Below are 12,676 nucleotides of genomic sequence, written 5' to 3'. Positions count from 1 at the left end.
AGCTGCATAAATTCTCCCTCATAGGGGAAAAAACAGAAAACAGACATTTTTAACATAGAAATAGCATGTCCAAATCAACTTCCGAAGAAGTAATAGAGTATTAATCCTAGAAGGTTCCCGAAGGATATAAATAAAATATAAGGCAACCCGGAGGTTAAAGCCCAAAAAGACACAGGCCTACCCGCAGGACCAGCCAAACGGAGCCCTATCTTTCAAAAACTGGGAAAGATCTCAAACAAATGACTATCAGGAGATTACATCCCCACATGTCTAATGAGGTGCACCATTCGAATTAGCAGACTGAAAATCCTCGTATCTGGTAACGATAGGGTCATTCAATAACTGAAAAATATGTCTGAGCAATATGCAAAGGCGCACAATCCTGTAATGAAAGGCACAACACTCAGGGACAGTTACACCCGTGGGGAACTGTAAAGGTCCTCCCCAAGGCAGAAGGCCCGGGACAATAGGGCACAAGCACATTCTCAAAGAAACGTCTGGACTCTGCAGACGAACAATCGCCAACATTATGTGGAAGCGAAAACGTGCTGCAACCTCTGGGGGGAACACGCCACCCTGCATGGAGGAGTCAGAAACTGGGTTACCCGCATGTGTAGCAGAATAAATTGGTAGGGAACTTGCCTCTCGGAGGACAGGACCCCTAGAGGCGGATAGCTCAGCAGTCCCTTGATTCCCCGAGCCCGAGGAACAAGGCGCTCTAAGATGGCATACGGAACAAAACTGGTTGACATGTGTCAACAAGGCCAATCCGGATTCGTCACCGAACACAGAATCTGAATCTGAAATCAAAATAGTCTCGGTATCAGAATCCTCCATAACTGAATCTGAAACTAGCACAGTCTCAGCATCAGAATCCTCCATAACTGGATAGAGGAAATATCAAGTTAGACTAAAGTATGAAAACAAAAACAGCACCTGACACCCACAATGGCTGGGGCACTCACCACCTCCTATGACCAGACCACTGCGGAGTAGAATATGTCCTTCGCCACAAGGTCAGGAATGCGGAAATGGGGAACGGAACGGAGCCACGGCCAAACACAAGGTGAACAGAACAGTCCAAAAAAGTGCGCCCAACCAAAAGGCTGCTTCACTTCCAAAGGCCTCAAAGTTCCAACCACGAGCCTATAAACATCACACATAAGCAGGTTGAATCACATAACAAACATGATTATAAACCCTCCTGTTCAATAACCCCCTCAGGAGATATTAACTCTTGATTCCAAGATACTAACAGAGATTCACTAAGACCCATATAGTTAGACCCGCAAAAGTGTGTAACCTCACAGGAAAACATTCACATTACAGTACATTTACGATAAAGTAAAATGAAACTATCTTACCGGAATCAAAGCTGTGGAACAGGAACACAGCCTTGTGTGATGAATAGTAGCATCACCTCCGCCATGGACTTGAGAGAAGAAAGCATGCAGCGGAGTGAAGTTCGACAACGCCGATTGCTTGAGGAGCTGTTAATATGAGTCAGGATGGTTTCGCAGAAAGACTCTCCCTGCATCTCCGGACTCTGACTTTCATCCAAGCGCTTACTGAGAGACTGACAGGACTACTTAAAATTCCTGTCCCATGCCGAAGAGTACTACCCTCCATAAGAGACAAAAACCAAAAATGTAAAATTCTGACATGTCTCTGACAACCTCCTGGTACGAAAGGCAAAGAAGGACTGGGGGATAAGGGGAGTGGGAGGAGTATTTAAGTCTTTGGCTGGGGTGTCTTTCCCTCATCCTGGTGGCCAGGTTCTTATTTCCCAAAAGTAATGAATGCAGCTGTGGACTCTTTCCATTTAAGATGAAAAAGGCTTTTTTTAATATAAATATGAAACTTGTATTAAATGGTAAGCTGGGATCAAATAGCTCTATCTGATTAGGTTTTACTGTAGTGCTACAAGGGCCATGATACCCAAATGTTTAAACACTTGAAAGGGATGCAGCATATGTGTAAAAGCTGACTAGAAAATATCACATGAACATCTCTGTGTAAAAAAAGCTTTTTACCTCAAAATGTCCTAAGTATTCACACCCCATTGTAAAGGACTTTAAGTAGCAAATCAGTATGCCTGTCCCTATTTCCCTATTCAGTTTAAGGAAGTTTACTATGAAATCTCATGAGATCATAGTAAAAGAGTTCATGACCTCAACACTGCTGATGCTGATTAGCTGCTGTTCATTTCTTCCTGGGCAGTAACTGAAAGATAACTGTTTACAGAACACTTATTCTGGTGAGCTGAGGAAGTTTTGAGGTAAAATATCTTCCTTTTTTACATAGAGATGCTCAGGTGATATTTTCCTGTCAGCTTTTTACAGCCATGCTGCATCACTTTCAAGTGATTTAGCATATGAGTATTATGTCCCTTTAAAGGGACAGTCAACACCAGAATTTTTGTTGTTTAAAAAGAAAGATTATCCCTTTATTACCCATTCCCCAGTTTTGCATAACCAACACAGTTATAATAATACACGTTTTACCTCTGTAATTATCTTGTATCTAAGCTTATGCTGACTTCCCCTTATTTCAGTTCTTTTGACAGACATGCGGTTTAGCCAATCAGTGCTCAGTCCTAGGTCACTTTACGTGCATGAACTCAATGTTATCTATAAGAAACATGTGAACTAATTCCCTCTAGTGGTCAAAATGTATTCAGATTAGAGGCAGTCTTCAAGGTCTAAGAAATTATCACATGAACCTCCTAGTTTTAGCTTTCAACTAAGAATACCAAGAGAACAAAGCAAAATTGGTGATAAAAGTAAATTGGGAAGTTGTTTAAAATTGCATTTCCTATTTAAAATATGAAAGTTTTTTTTGGACTTGACTGTCCCTTTAACCCCTTAACGACCAAGGACGTACGCCACACGTCCTCAAAAAAAATACAGTTAATGACCGAGGACGTGTGGCGTACGTCCTTGGTCTGGAAAGCAGCTGGAAGTGATCCTGCTCGCTTCCAGCTGCTTTCCGGTTATTGCAGTGATGCCTCGATATCGAGGCATCCTGCAATAACACCCCTTGGCCATCCGATGCAGAGAGAGCCACTCTGTGGCCCTCTCTGCACCGGACATCGGTGGCCGGTATCGTTGGTGGGTGGGAGCAAGTCTGGGAGGCGGGTGGACGGCCATCGATGTGCCGAGTGGAGTGGAGGGGGGCAGGATCGGGGGCGGGACAGACGGGGGCGCGCACGGTCACGGGGGGCGGCGGGCGCGTGCACGGGTGGGAGCGGGAGGGAACCGCTACACTGCAGAAAAAAAAGTTAAGAAATGTTAAAAAAAAAATAATTATTTAACAAAATAAATGATGATCTAAGGGTTCTGGAAGGGGTGGGGGGTTGGTCTTGGTGGGAGGGGGGGAAGCTACACTACAGAAAAGGGCAATAAAAAAAAAAACAAACATACTTTTTGTTACTAAACTGGGTACTGGCAGACAGCTGCCAGTACCCAAGATTGCGCCCATTAAGGCAGAGGGGGAGGGTTAGAAAGCTGTTTGGTGGGGGATCAGTGAGGTTGGGGGCTAAGGGGGATCCTACACAGCAGCATATGTAAATATGCCAAAAAAAACAAAAAGCCCAAATATAGCTTTTATTTTAGTACTGGCACAGTTTCTGCCAGTACTTAAGATGGCCGGGACAATTGTGGGGTGGGGGAGGGAAGAGAGCTGTTTGGGAGGGATCAGGGGGTCTGATGTTTTAGGTGGGAGGCTGAGCTCTAAACTAAAGCTAAAATTAACCCTGCAAGCTCCCTACAAGCTACATAATTAACCCCATCACTGCTAGCCATAATACACGTGTGATGCGCAGCGGCATTTGGCGGCCTTCTAATTACCACAAAGCAACGCCAAAGCCATATAAGTCTGCTATTTCTGAATAAAGGGGATCCCAGAGAAGCATTTACAACCATTTGTGCCATAATTGCACAAGCTGTTTGTAAATAATTTCAGTGAGAAACCTAAAATTGTGAAAAATGTAAAGTTTTTTTTAATTTGATCGCATTTGGCGGTGAAATGGTGGCATTAAATATACCAAAATTGGCCTAGATCAATACTTGGGGTTGTCTACTACACTAAACTAAAGCTAAAATTACCCCTAAAAGCTCCCTACATGCTCCCTAATTAACCCATTCGCTGCTGGGCATAATACACGTGTAGTGCGCAGTGGCATTTAGCAGCCTTCTAATTACCAAAAAGCAACGCCAAAGCCATATATGTCTGCTATTTCTGAACAAAGGGGATCCCAGAGAATAATTTACAATAATTTAAGCCATAATTGCACTAGCTGTAAATAATTTCAGTGAGAAACCAAAAGTTTGTGAAAAAATTAGTGAAAAAGTGAACAATTTTTTGTATTTAATCGCATTTGGCGGTGAAATGGTGGCATGAAATATACCAAAATGGGTGAGAAATGGTGTGGGATAAGCGCTCAAGCAAAATAGAGCCAACCAGATTATTATATAGATAAAATGAAATAACAAGAGGACCCAATGATACTAAAAAAGAATTTATATAACAATTTAGATGAATAACTTGTTAACACATACAAAATATGTTAGTATATACACAATTACAAAAGATGCCGGCATCAAAAACAGTAAAACATACTGATCATATTAAAAAACAGGAAAAAACGGCCGATATAAAATTTATAAAAAATTCCCTGATTGTACCGTAAAAATATATATGAACAAACTTGATAAAGGTAAAAGGCTCTTAGCACAGTAAACTTAACTCGGCTAAATGTTACCAGTATTTTGATTAAACAATGAGATGTTTGGTCACAGTATTAGGTGGAGGCGTCTGATCTGTTCAGCCGTTAGGAGTAACTGTGAGTGATGGATCGTGAGGTGTGACGTCACGTCACCTGACTATTCTATTTCCTCCAATCTCTGTAGTATGTTTAGACACAGCGGCCTAGATTTGGAGTTCGGCGGTAAAAGGGCTGTTAACGCTCCGCGGGCTTTTTTCTGGCCGCACCATAAATTTAACTCTGGTATCGAGAGTTTAAACAAATGCTGCGTTAGGCTCCAAAAAAGGAGCGTAGAGCATTTTTACCGCAAATGCAACTCTCGATACCAGAGTTGCTTACGGACGCGGCCGGCCTCAAAAACGTGCTCGTGCACGATTCTCCCATAGGAAACAATGGGGCTGTTTGAGCTGAAAAAAAACCTAACACCTGCAAAAAAGCAGCGTTCAGCTCCTAACGCAGCCCCATTGTTTCCTATGGGGAAACACTTCCTACGTCTGCACCTAACACTCTAACATGTACCCCGAGTCTAAACACCCCTAACCTTACACTTATTAACCCCTAATCTGCCGCCCCCGCTATCGCTGACCCCTGCATATTTTTTTTAACCCCTAATCTGCCGCTCCGTAAACCGCCGCAACCTACGTTATCCCTATGTACCCCTAATCTGCTGCCCTAACATCGCCGACCCCTATATTATATTTATTAACCCCTAATCTGCCCCCCTCAACGTCGCCGACACCTGCCTACACTTATTAACTCCTAGCGGACCTGAGCGCTACTATAATAAAGTTATTAACCCCTAATCCGCCTCACTAACCCTATCATAAATAGTATTAACCCCTAATCTGCCCTCCCTAACATCGCCGACACCTACCTTCAATTATTAACCCCTAATCTGACGACCGGAGCTCACCGCTACTCTAATAAATGTATTAACCCCTAAAGCTAAGTCTAACCCTAATACTAACACCCCCCTAAGTTAAATATAATTTACATCTAACGAAATAAATTAACTCTTATTAAATAACTTATTCCTATTTAAAGCTAAATACTTACCTATAAAATAAATCCTAATATAGCTACAATATAAATTATAATTATATTATAGCTATTTTAGGATTAATATTTATTTTACAGGCAACTTTTTAATTATTTTAACCAGGTACAATAGCTATTAAATAGTTAAGAACTATTTAATAGTTACCTAGTTAAAATAATAACAAATTTACCTGTAAAATAAATCCTAACCTAAGATATAATTAAACCTAACACTACCCTATCAATAAATTAATTAAATAAACTACCTACAATTACCTACAATTAACCTAACACTACACTATCAATAAATTAATTAAACACAATTGCTAAAAAAAAATACAATTAAATAAACTAGCTAAAGTACAAAAAATAAAAAAGAACTAAGTTACAAAAAATAATAAAATATTTACAAACATAAGAAAAATATTACAACAATTTTAAACTAATTACACCTACTCTAAGCCCCCTAATAAAATAACAAAGCCCCCCAAAATAAAAAATTCCCTACCCTATTCTAAATTAAAAAAGTTACAAGCTCTTTTACCTTACCAGCCCTGAACAGGGCCCTTTGCGGGGCATGCCCCAAGGATTTCAGCTCTTTTGCCTGTAAAAAAAAACATACCATACCCCCCCCCCAACATTACAACCCACCACCCACATACCCCTAATCTAACCCAAACCCCCCTTAAATAAACCTAACACTAAGCCCCTGAAGATCTTCCTACCTTGTCTTCACCATACCAGGTTCACCGATCCGTCCTGGCTCCAACATCTTCATCCAACCCAAGCGGGGGTTGGCGATCCATCATCCGGTGCTGAAGAGGTCCAGAAGAGGCTCCAAAGTCTTCCTCCTATCCGGCAAGAAGAGGACATCCGGACCGGCAAACATCTTCTCCAAGCGGCATCTTCAATCTTCTTCCATCCGGTGCGGAGCGGGTCCATCTTGAAGCAGGGCGACGCGGATCCATCCTCTTCTTCCGTTGTCTCCCGACGAATGACGGTTCCTTTAAGGGACGTCATCCAAGATGGCGTCCCTCGAATTCCGATTGGCTGATAGGATTCTATCAGCCAATCGGAATTGAGGTAGGAATTTTCTGATTGGCTGATGGAATCAGCCAATCAGAATCAAGTTCAATCCGATTGGCTGATCCAATCAGCCAATCAGATTGAGCTCGCATTCTATTGGCTTTTCCGATCAGCCAATAGAATGCGAGCTCAATCTGATTGGCTGATTGGATCAGCCAATCGGATTGAACTTGATTCTGATTGGCTGATTCCATCAGCCAATCAGAAAATTCCTACCTTAATTCCGATTGGCTGATAGAATCCTATCAGCCAATCGGAATTCGAGGGACGCCATCTTGGATGACGTCCCTTAAAGGAACCGTCATTCGTCGGGAGACAACGGAAGAAGAGGATGGATCCGCGTCGCCTGCTTCAAGATGGACCCGCTCCGCACCGGATGGAAGAAGATTGAAGATGCCGCTTGGAGAAGATGTTTGCCGGTCCGGATGTCCTCTTCTTGCCGGATAGGAGGAAGACTTTGGAGCCTCTTCTGGACCTCTTCAGCACCGGATGATGGATCGCCAACCCCCGCTTGGGTTGGATGAAGATGTTGGAGCCAGGACGGATCGGTGAACCTGGTATGGTGAAGACAAGGTAGGAAGATCTTCAGGGGCTTAGTGGTTAGGTTTATTTAAGGGGGGTTTGGGTTAGATTAGGGGTATGTGGGTGGTGGGTTGTAATGTTGGGGGGGGGGGTATGGTATGTTTTTTTTTACAGGCAAAAGAGCTGAAATCCTTGGGGCATGCCCCGCAAAGGGCCCTGTTCAGGGCTGGTAAGGTAAAAGAGCTTGTAACTTTTTTAATTTAGAATAGGGTAGGGAATTTTTTATTTTGGGGGGCTTTGTTATTTTATTAGGGGGCTTAGAGTAGGTGTAATTAGTTTAAAATTGTTGTAATATTTTTCTTATGTTTGTAAATATTTTATTATTTTTTGTAACTTAGTTCTTTTTTATTTTTTGTACTTTAGCTAGTTTATTTAATTGTATTTATTTGTAGCAATTGTGTTTAATTAATTTATTGATAGTGTAGTGTTAGGTTAATTGTAGGTAATTGTAGGTAGTTTATTTAATTAATTTATTGATAGGGTAGTGTTAGGTTTAATTATATCTTAGGTTAGGATTTATTTTACAGGTAAATTTGTTATTATTTTAACTAGGTAGCTATTAAATAGTTCTTAACTATTTAATAGCTATTGTACCTGGTTAAAATAATTACAAAGTTGCCTGTAAAATAAATATTAATCCTAAAATAGCTATAATATAATTATAATTTATATTGTAGCTATATTAGGATTTATTTTACAGGTAAGTATTTAGCTTTAAATAGGAATAAGTTATTTAATAAGAGTTAATTTATTTCGTTAGATTAAAATTATATTTAATTTAGGGGGGGTGTTAGTGTTAGGGTTAGACTTAGCTTTAGGGGTTAATACATTTATTATAATAGCGGTGAGGTCCGCTCGGCAGATTAGGGGTTAATAATTGAAGGTAGGTGTCGGCGATGTTAGGGAGGGCAGATTAGGGGTTAATACTATTTATGATAGGGTTAGTGAGGCGGGTTAGGGGTTAATAACTTTATTATAGTAGCGCTCAGGTCCGCTCGGCAGATTAGGGGTTAATAAGTGTAGGCAGGTGTCGGCGACGTTGAGGGGGCAGATTAGGGGTTAATAAATATAATATAGGGGTCGGCGGTGTTAGGGGTAGCAGATTAGGGGTACATAAGGATAACGTAGGTGGCGGCGCTTTGCGGTCGGAAGATTAGGGGTTAATAAGTGTAGGCAGGTGTCGGCGACGTTGTGGGGGGCAGGTTAGGGGTTAATAAATGTAATACAGGGGTCGGCGGGGTTAGGGGCAGCAGATTAGGGGTACATAAGTATAACGTAGGTGGCGGTCGGCAGATTAGGGGTTAAAAATTTAAATCGAGTGGCGGCGATGTGGGGGGAGCTCGGTTTAGGGGTACATAGGTAGTTTATGGGTGTTAGTGTACTTTAGGGTACAGTAGTTAAGAGCTTTATGAACCGGCGTTAGCCAGAAAGCTCTTAACTCCTGCTTTTTTCAGGCGGCTGGAATTTTGTCGTTAGAGCTCTAACGCTCACTTCAGAAACGACTCTAAATACCAGCGTTAGAAAGATCCCATTGAAAAGATAGGATACGCAAATGGCGTAGGGGGATCTGCGGTATGGAAAAGTCGCGGCTGAAAAGTGAGCGTTAGACCCTTTAATCACTGACTCCAAATACCAGCGGGCGGCCAAAACCAGCGTTAGGAGCCTCTAACGCTGGTTTTGACGGCTACCGCCGAACTCCAAATCTAGGCCAGCGACTTTTAAAAATGTATCCAATTTTCTAGTTATATCAAAGTGTAGTTGATTATGTGATAGTTAGTAGCAATACTTGCGAATGTCCAGTGTCCAATAATCTGTCCAGATTTTTTAGCAGGTTTGTTTTATCAGCAGCTCTGGATCCTATGAAATGTTAATGTTAACACTGCCGAAACGCGTAGATTTGCTTACTCCTGTCATTTGAGAATTTATTATTGATAGTGTTACAATCCACAGGTTCATCTCTATCTCTATGATAAATATAGAGAGAAGACATATGAATAATTCCTGTGTGTAACCAATTATACACTAAGGCTATTGAACTGCTGAATTGTTCTATTGGCACAAAAAACAGGTTCATTTCCATCTCCTTGATTCAACACTGAGATCGATGTATGAATAATTCCTGTGTGCCCCTTTGTTTCTTTTCTTTTTTGCTCCCACCATAGCCCTATTAAACACAAAAAGTGGGGACAACAACTAAGTGCTTAGGAGCTTCTTCAAAAAGACAAGTTTCACGTTCCAGAACGGATATAAAACAAGACGGATTAACATTTCATAGGATCCAGAGCTGCTGATAAAACAAACCTGCTAAAAAATCTGGACAGATTATTGGACACTGGACATTCGCAAGTATTGCTACTAACTATCACATAATCAACTACACTTTGATATAACTAGAAAATTGGATACATTTTTAAAAGTCGCTGTGTCTAAACATACTACAGAGATTGGAGGAAATAGAATAGTCAGGTGACGTGACGTCACACCTCACGATCCATCACTCACAGTTACTCCTAACGGCTGAACAGATCAGACGCCTCCACCTAATACTGTGACCAAACATCTCATTGTTTAATCAAAATACTGGTAACATTTAGCCGAGTTAAGTTTACTGTGCTAAGAGCCTTTTACCTTTATCAAGTTTGTTCATATATATTTTTATGGTACAATCAGGGAATTTTTTATAAATTTTATATCGGCCGTTTTTTCCTGTTTTTTAATATGATCAGTATGTTTTACTGTTTTTGATGCCGGCATCTTTTGTAATTGTGTATATACTAACATATTTTGTATGTGTTAACAAGTTATTCATCTAAATTGTTATATAAATTCTTTTTTAGTATCATTGGGTCCTCTTGTTATTTCATTTTATCTATATAATAATCTGGTTGGCTCTATTTTGCTTGAGCGCTTATCCCACACCATTTCTCACCCCTTTGTCTAACAGTCTGTAATTGGAGATTTTATCAGACCACATAGGGATTTAAGCACAAAAACCTTTTCTCTGACTAGCACTCACACCACCCTTCGTTTGTCTGTATATACCAAAATGGGCCTAGATCAATACTTTGGGATGTCTACTAAAAAAATATATATACATGTCAATGGATATTCAGGTATTCCTGACAGATATTAGGGTTCCAATGTAACTAGCGCTAATTTTGAAAAATAATGGTTTGGAAATAGTAAAGTGCTACTTGTATTTATGGCCCTATAACTTGCAAAAAAAGCAAAGAACATGTAAACATTGGTTATTTCTAAACTCAGGACAAAATTTAGAAACTATTTAGCATGGGTGTTTTTTTGGTGGTTGTAGATGTGTAACAGATTTTGGGGGTCAAAGTTAGAAAAAGTGTGTTTTTTTCCATTTTTTCATCATATTTTATCATTTTTTTATAGTAAATTATATGATATGATGAAAATAATGGTATCTTTAGAAAGTCCATTTAATGGTGAGAAAAACAGTATATAATATGTGTGGGTACAGTAAATGAGTAAGAGGAAAATTACAGCTAAACACAAACACCGCAAAAATGTAAAAATAGCCTTGGTCCCAAACGGACAGAAAATGGAAAAGTGCTGTGGTCATTAAGGGGTTAATGCTTATTTCATATGGTTTCCAAATATGATGTAATTTCAGTCCATTTAAGCATCTATTTCTGATTTATTGTTCCCACTATGTTAAAGGGACATAAAACCCATATTTTTCTTGATTCATGATTCAGGTAAAACATACAAATGTAAACAACTTTCCAGTTTACTACTATTATCAAATGTTCTTAATGTTCTTGTTATCCTTTGTTGAAAAGCATGAAGGTAAGTTCAGTAGTATGCACGTATCTGCAGCACTATATGGCAGCAGTTTTGCAACGTTATACAATAGCAAGAGCACTGGATGGCAGCACTATTTCCTGTCATGCAGTGCTCCAGACGTGCATTCTACCTATATAGTTATCTCTTCAATAAAGAATAAAAAAAGAACAAAGCAAATTTGATAAAAGATGTAAATTGGAAACTTTTTTCTAAAATTGTATTCTCTATCTGAACCATGAAAGTAAAGTTTTGGGTTGTATGTCCCTTTAACATCACCATTACTTTGCGATGACATAATTAGACAGTAGTATTCTAATTTATCAAAAACCTTTTTTTTCCATTCAGACTTTTTCTATTTACACCACCATTATCTCTTAACAACCATTGTTGACCTGTTTTGAGCATCCTATCATGGCTGCTTGTATAGCTTTTTTAATGTTACATATTTTACACATGCTCAGTTCACATGCTAATAAACATGGTAATTTCCTGCTTCAATATAAAGTTTAAAAAATAAATATAAAATATAGATCAAATTATACTCTTTTTTTAAACCTGCACACAACTTAAATGAATACATCTGCAATTTTATTTACAATTGCAATTAACAGTTTAAAGTTTTTAAAAGAAATGATAACCGTACAATTACCCTAGATTAAATGAAAGTTAATATTGATAGAAATGTTATACAAATAACCTGTAGAGGGAGCTTTAGAGTGCAGTAGCCACAGCCAATCTGGTCAAACTCTATGGTAAACAAAGCTGTATAGCTAGATGCACTGTTTAATAAAGAAAACAGAGTGCATCTGTCTTTTGATAGATGGCATCATTGCCTCTGGCAGCTAAAGTTCCATGTACAGGTAGCTTGTATAAGACTGCTACACACTACTGCACTCTCCTAACCCTACTTTGGAAAGGGCTGATTTTCAACAACAACAAAAAAAGAATACATATTAAAAAATTTTTTTTAGATGCAACAAATAAAAAAACAAACAAAAAAACAAGTTTAACATGTCTTGAAATTGATAAATCTCTCAATTGTACTCCTGTAACACAAAACATACATTACCTTTACTATAAGACCTTTTGAATCCACCATCCAGATTTTCTTGATAGCTTCTTCTCTTGAAATCCCTTCTTTTTCCATAGCCATGATAATAAGAAGTGCTATCCCCATTGCAGCCTACAGTGTGACATATCATTGTGATACAGTTATTACAGCCTGCAACAATTATATCAATACACCGATTTTGCTTTTATTGAGCTTTGTTTTGAAGTTTTTCTTCGTGAATAGACAATTTCAGATGATTATTAAAATTATACAAAGTTACAAAAGAGCAGTAGCAAAACCACTGAAATTTAAGTATAGTGATAGATAATTAACCATCTGTTAAT

At 39.2% G+C, this 12,676-nt stretch overlaps 1 protein-coding gene across 3 annotated transcripts in view; it reads right to left on the bottom strand.

Annotated features, from left to right (window-relative positions):
* The window catches only part of ME3 (malic enzyme 3), a 439,608-nt gene that overhangs the window by 36,606 nt on the left and 390,326 nt on the right, over nucleotides 1–12,676 (bottom strand). For all 3 annotated transcript variants that reach the window (XM_053708640.1, XM_053708639.1, XM_053708641.1), the window contains exon 10: nucleotides 12,351–12,464. In XM_053708640.1, the coding sequence (XP_053564615.1) occupies nucleotides 12,351–12,464 (114 nt within the window). The remainder of the gene's footprint in view (nucleotides 1–12,350; nucleotides 12,465–12,676) is intronic.

This window comes from Bombina bombina, chromosome 3 (genome assembly GCF_027579735.1).
Source record: "Bombina bombina isolate aBomBom1 chromosome 3, aBomBom1.pri, whole genome shotgun sequence".
In the NCBI taxonomy this organism is placed as follows: Eukaryota; Metazoa; Chordata; class Amphibia; order Anura; family Bombinatoridae; genus Bombina; species Bombina bombina.
Note: the sequence above shows the minus strand (reverse complement) of the source record. Positions and strands in the feature narration are given on the sequence as shown.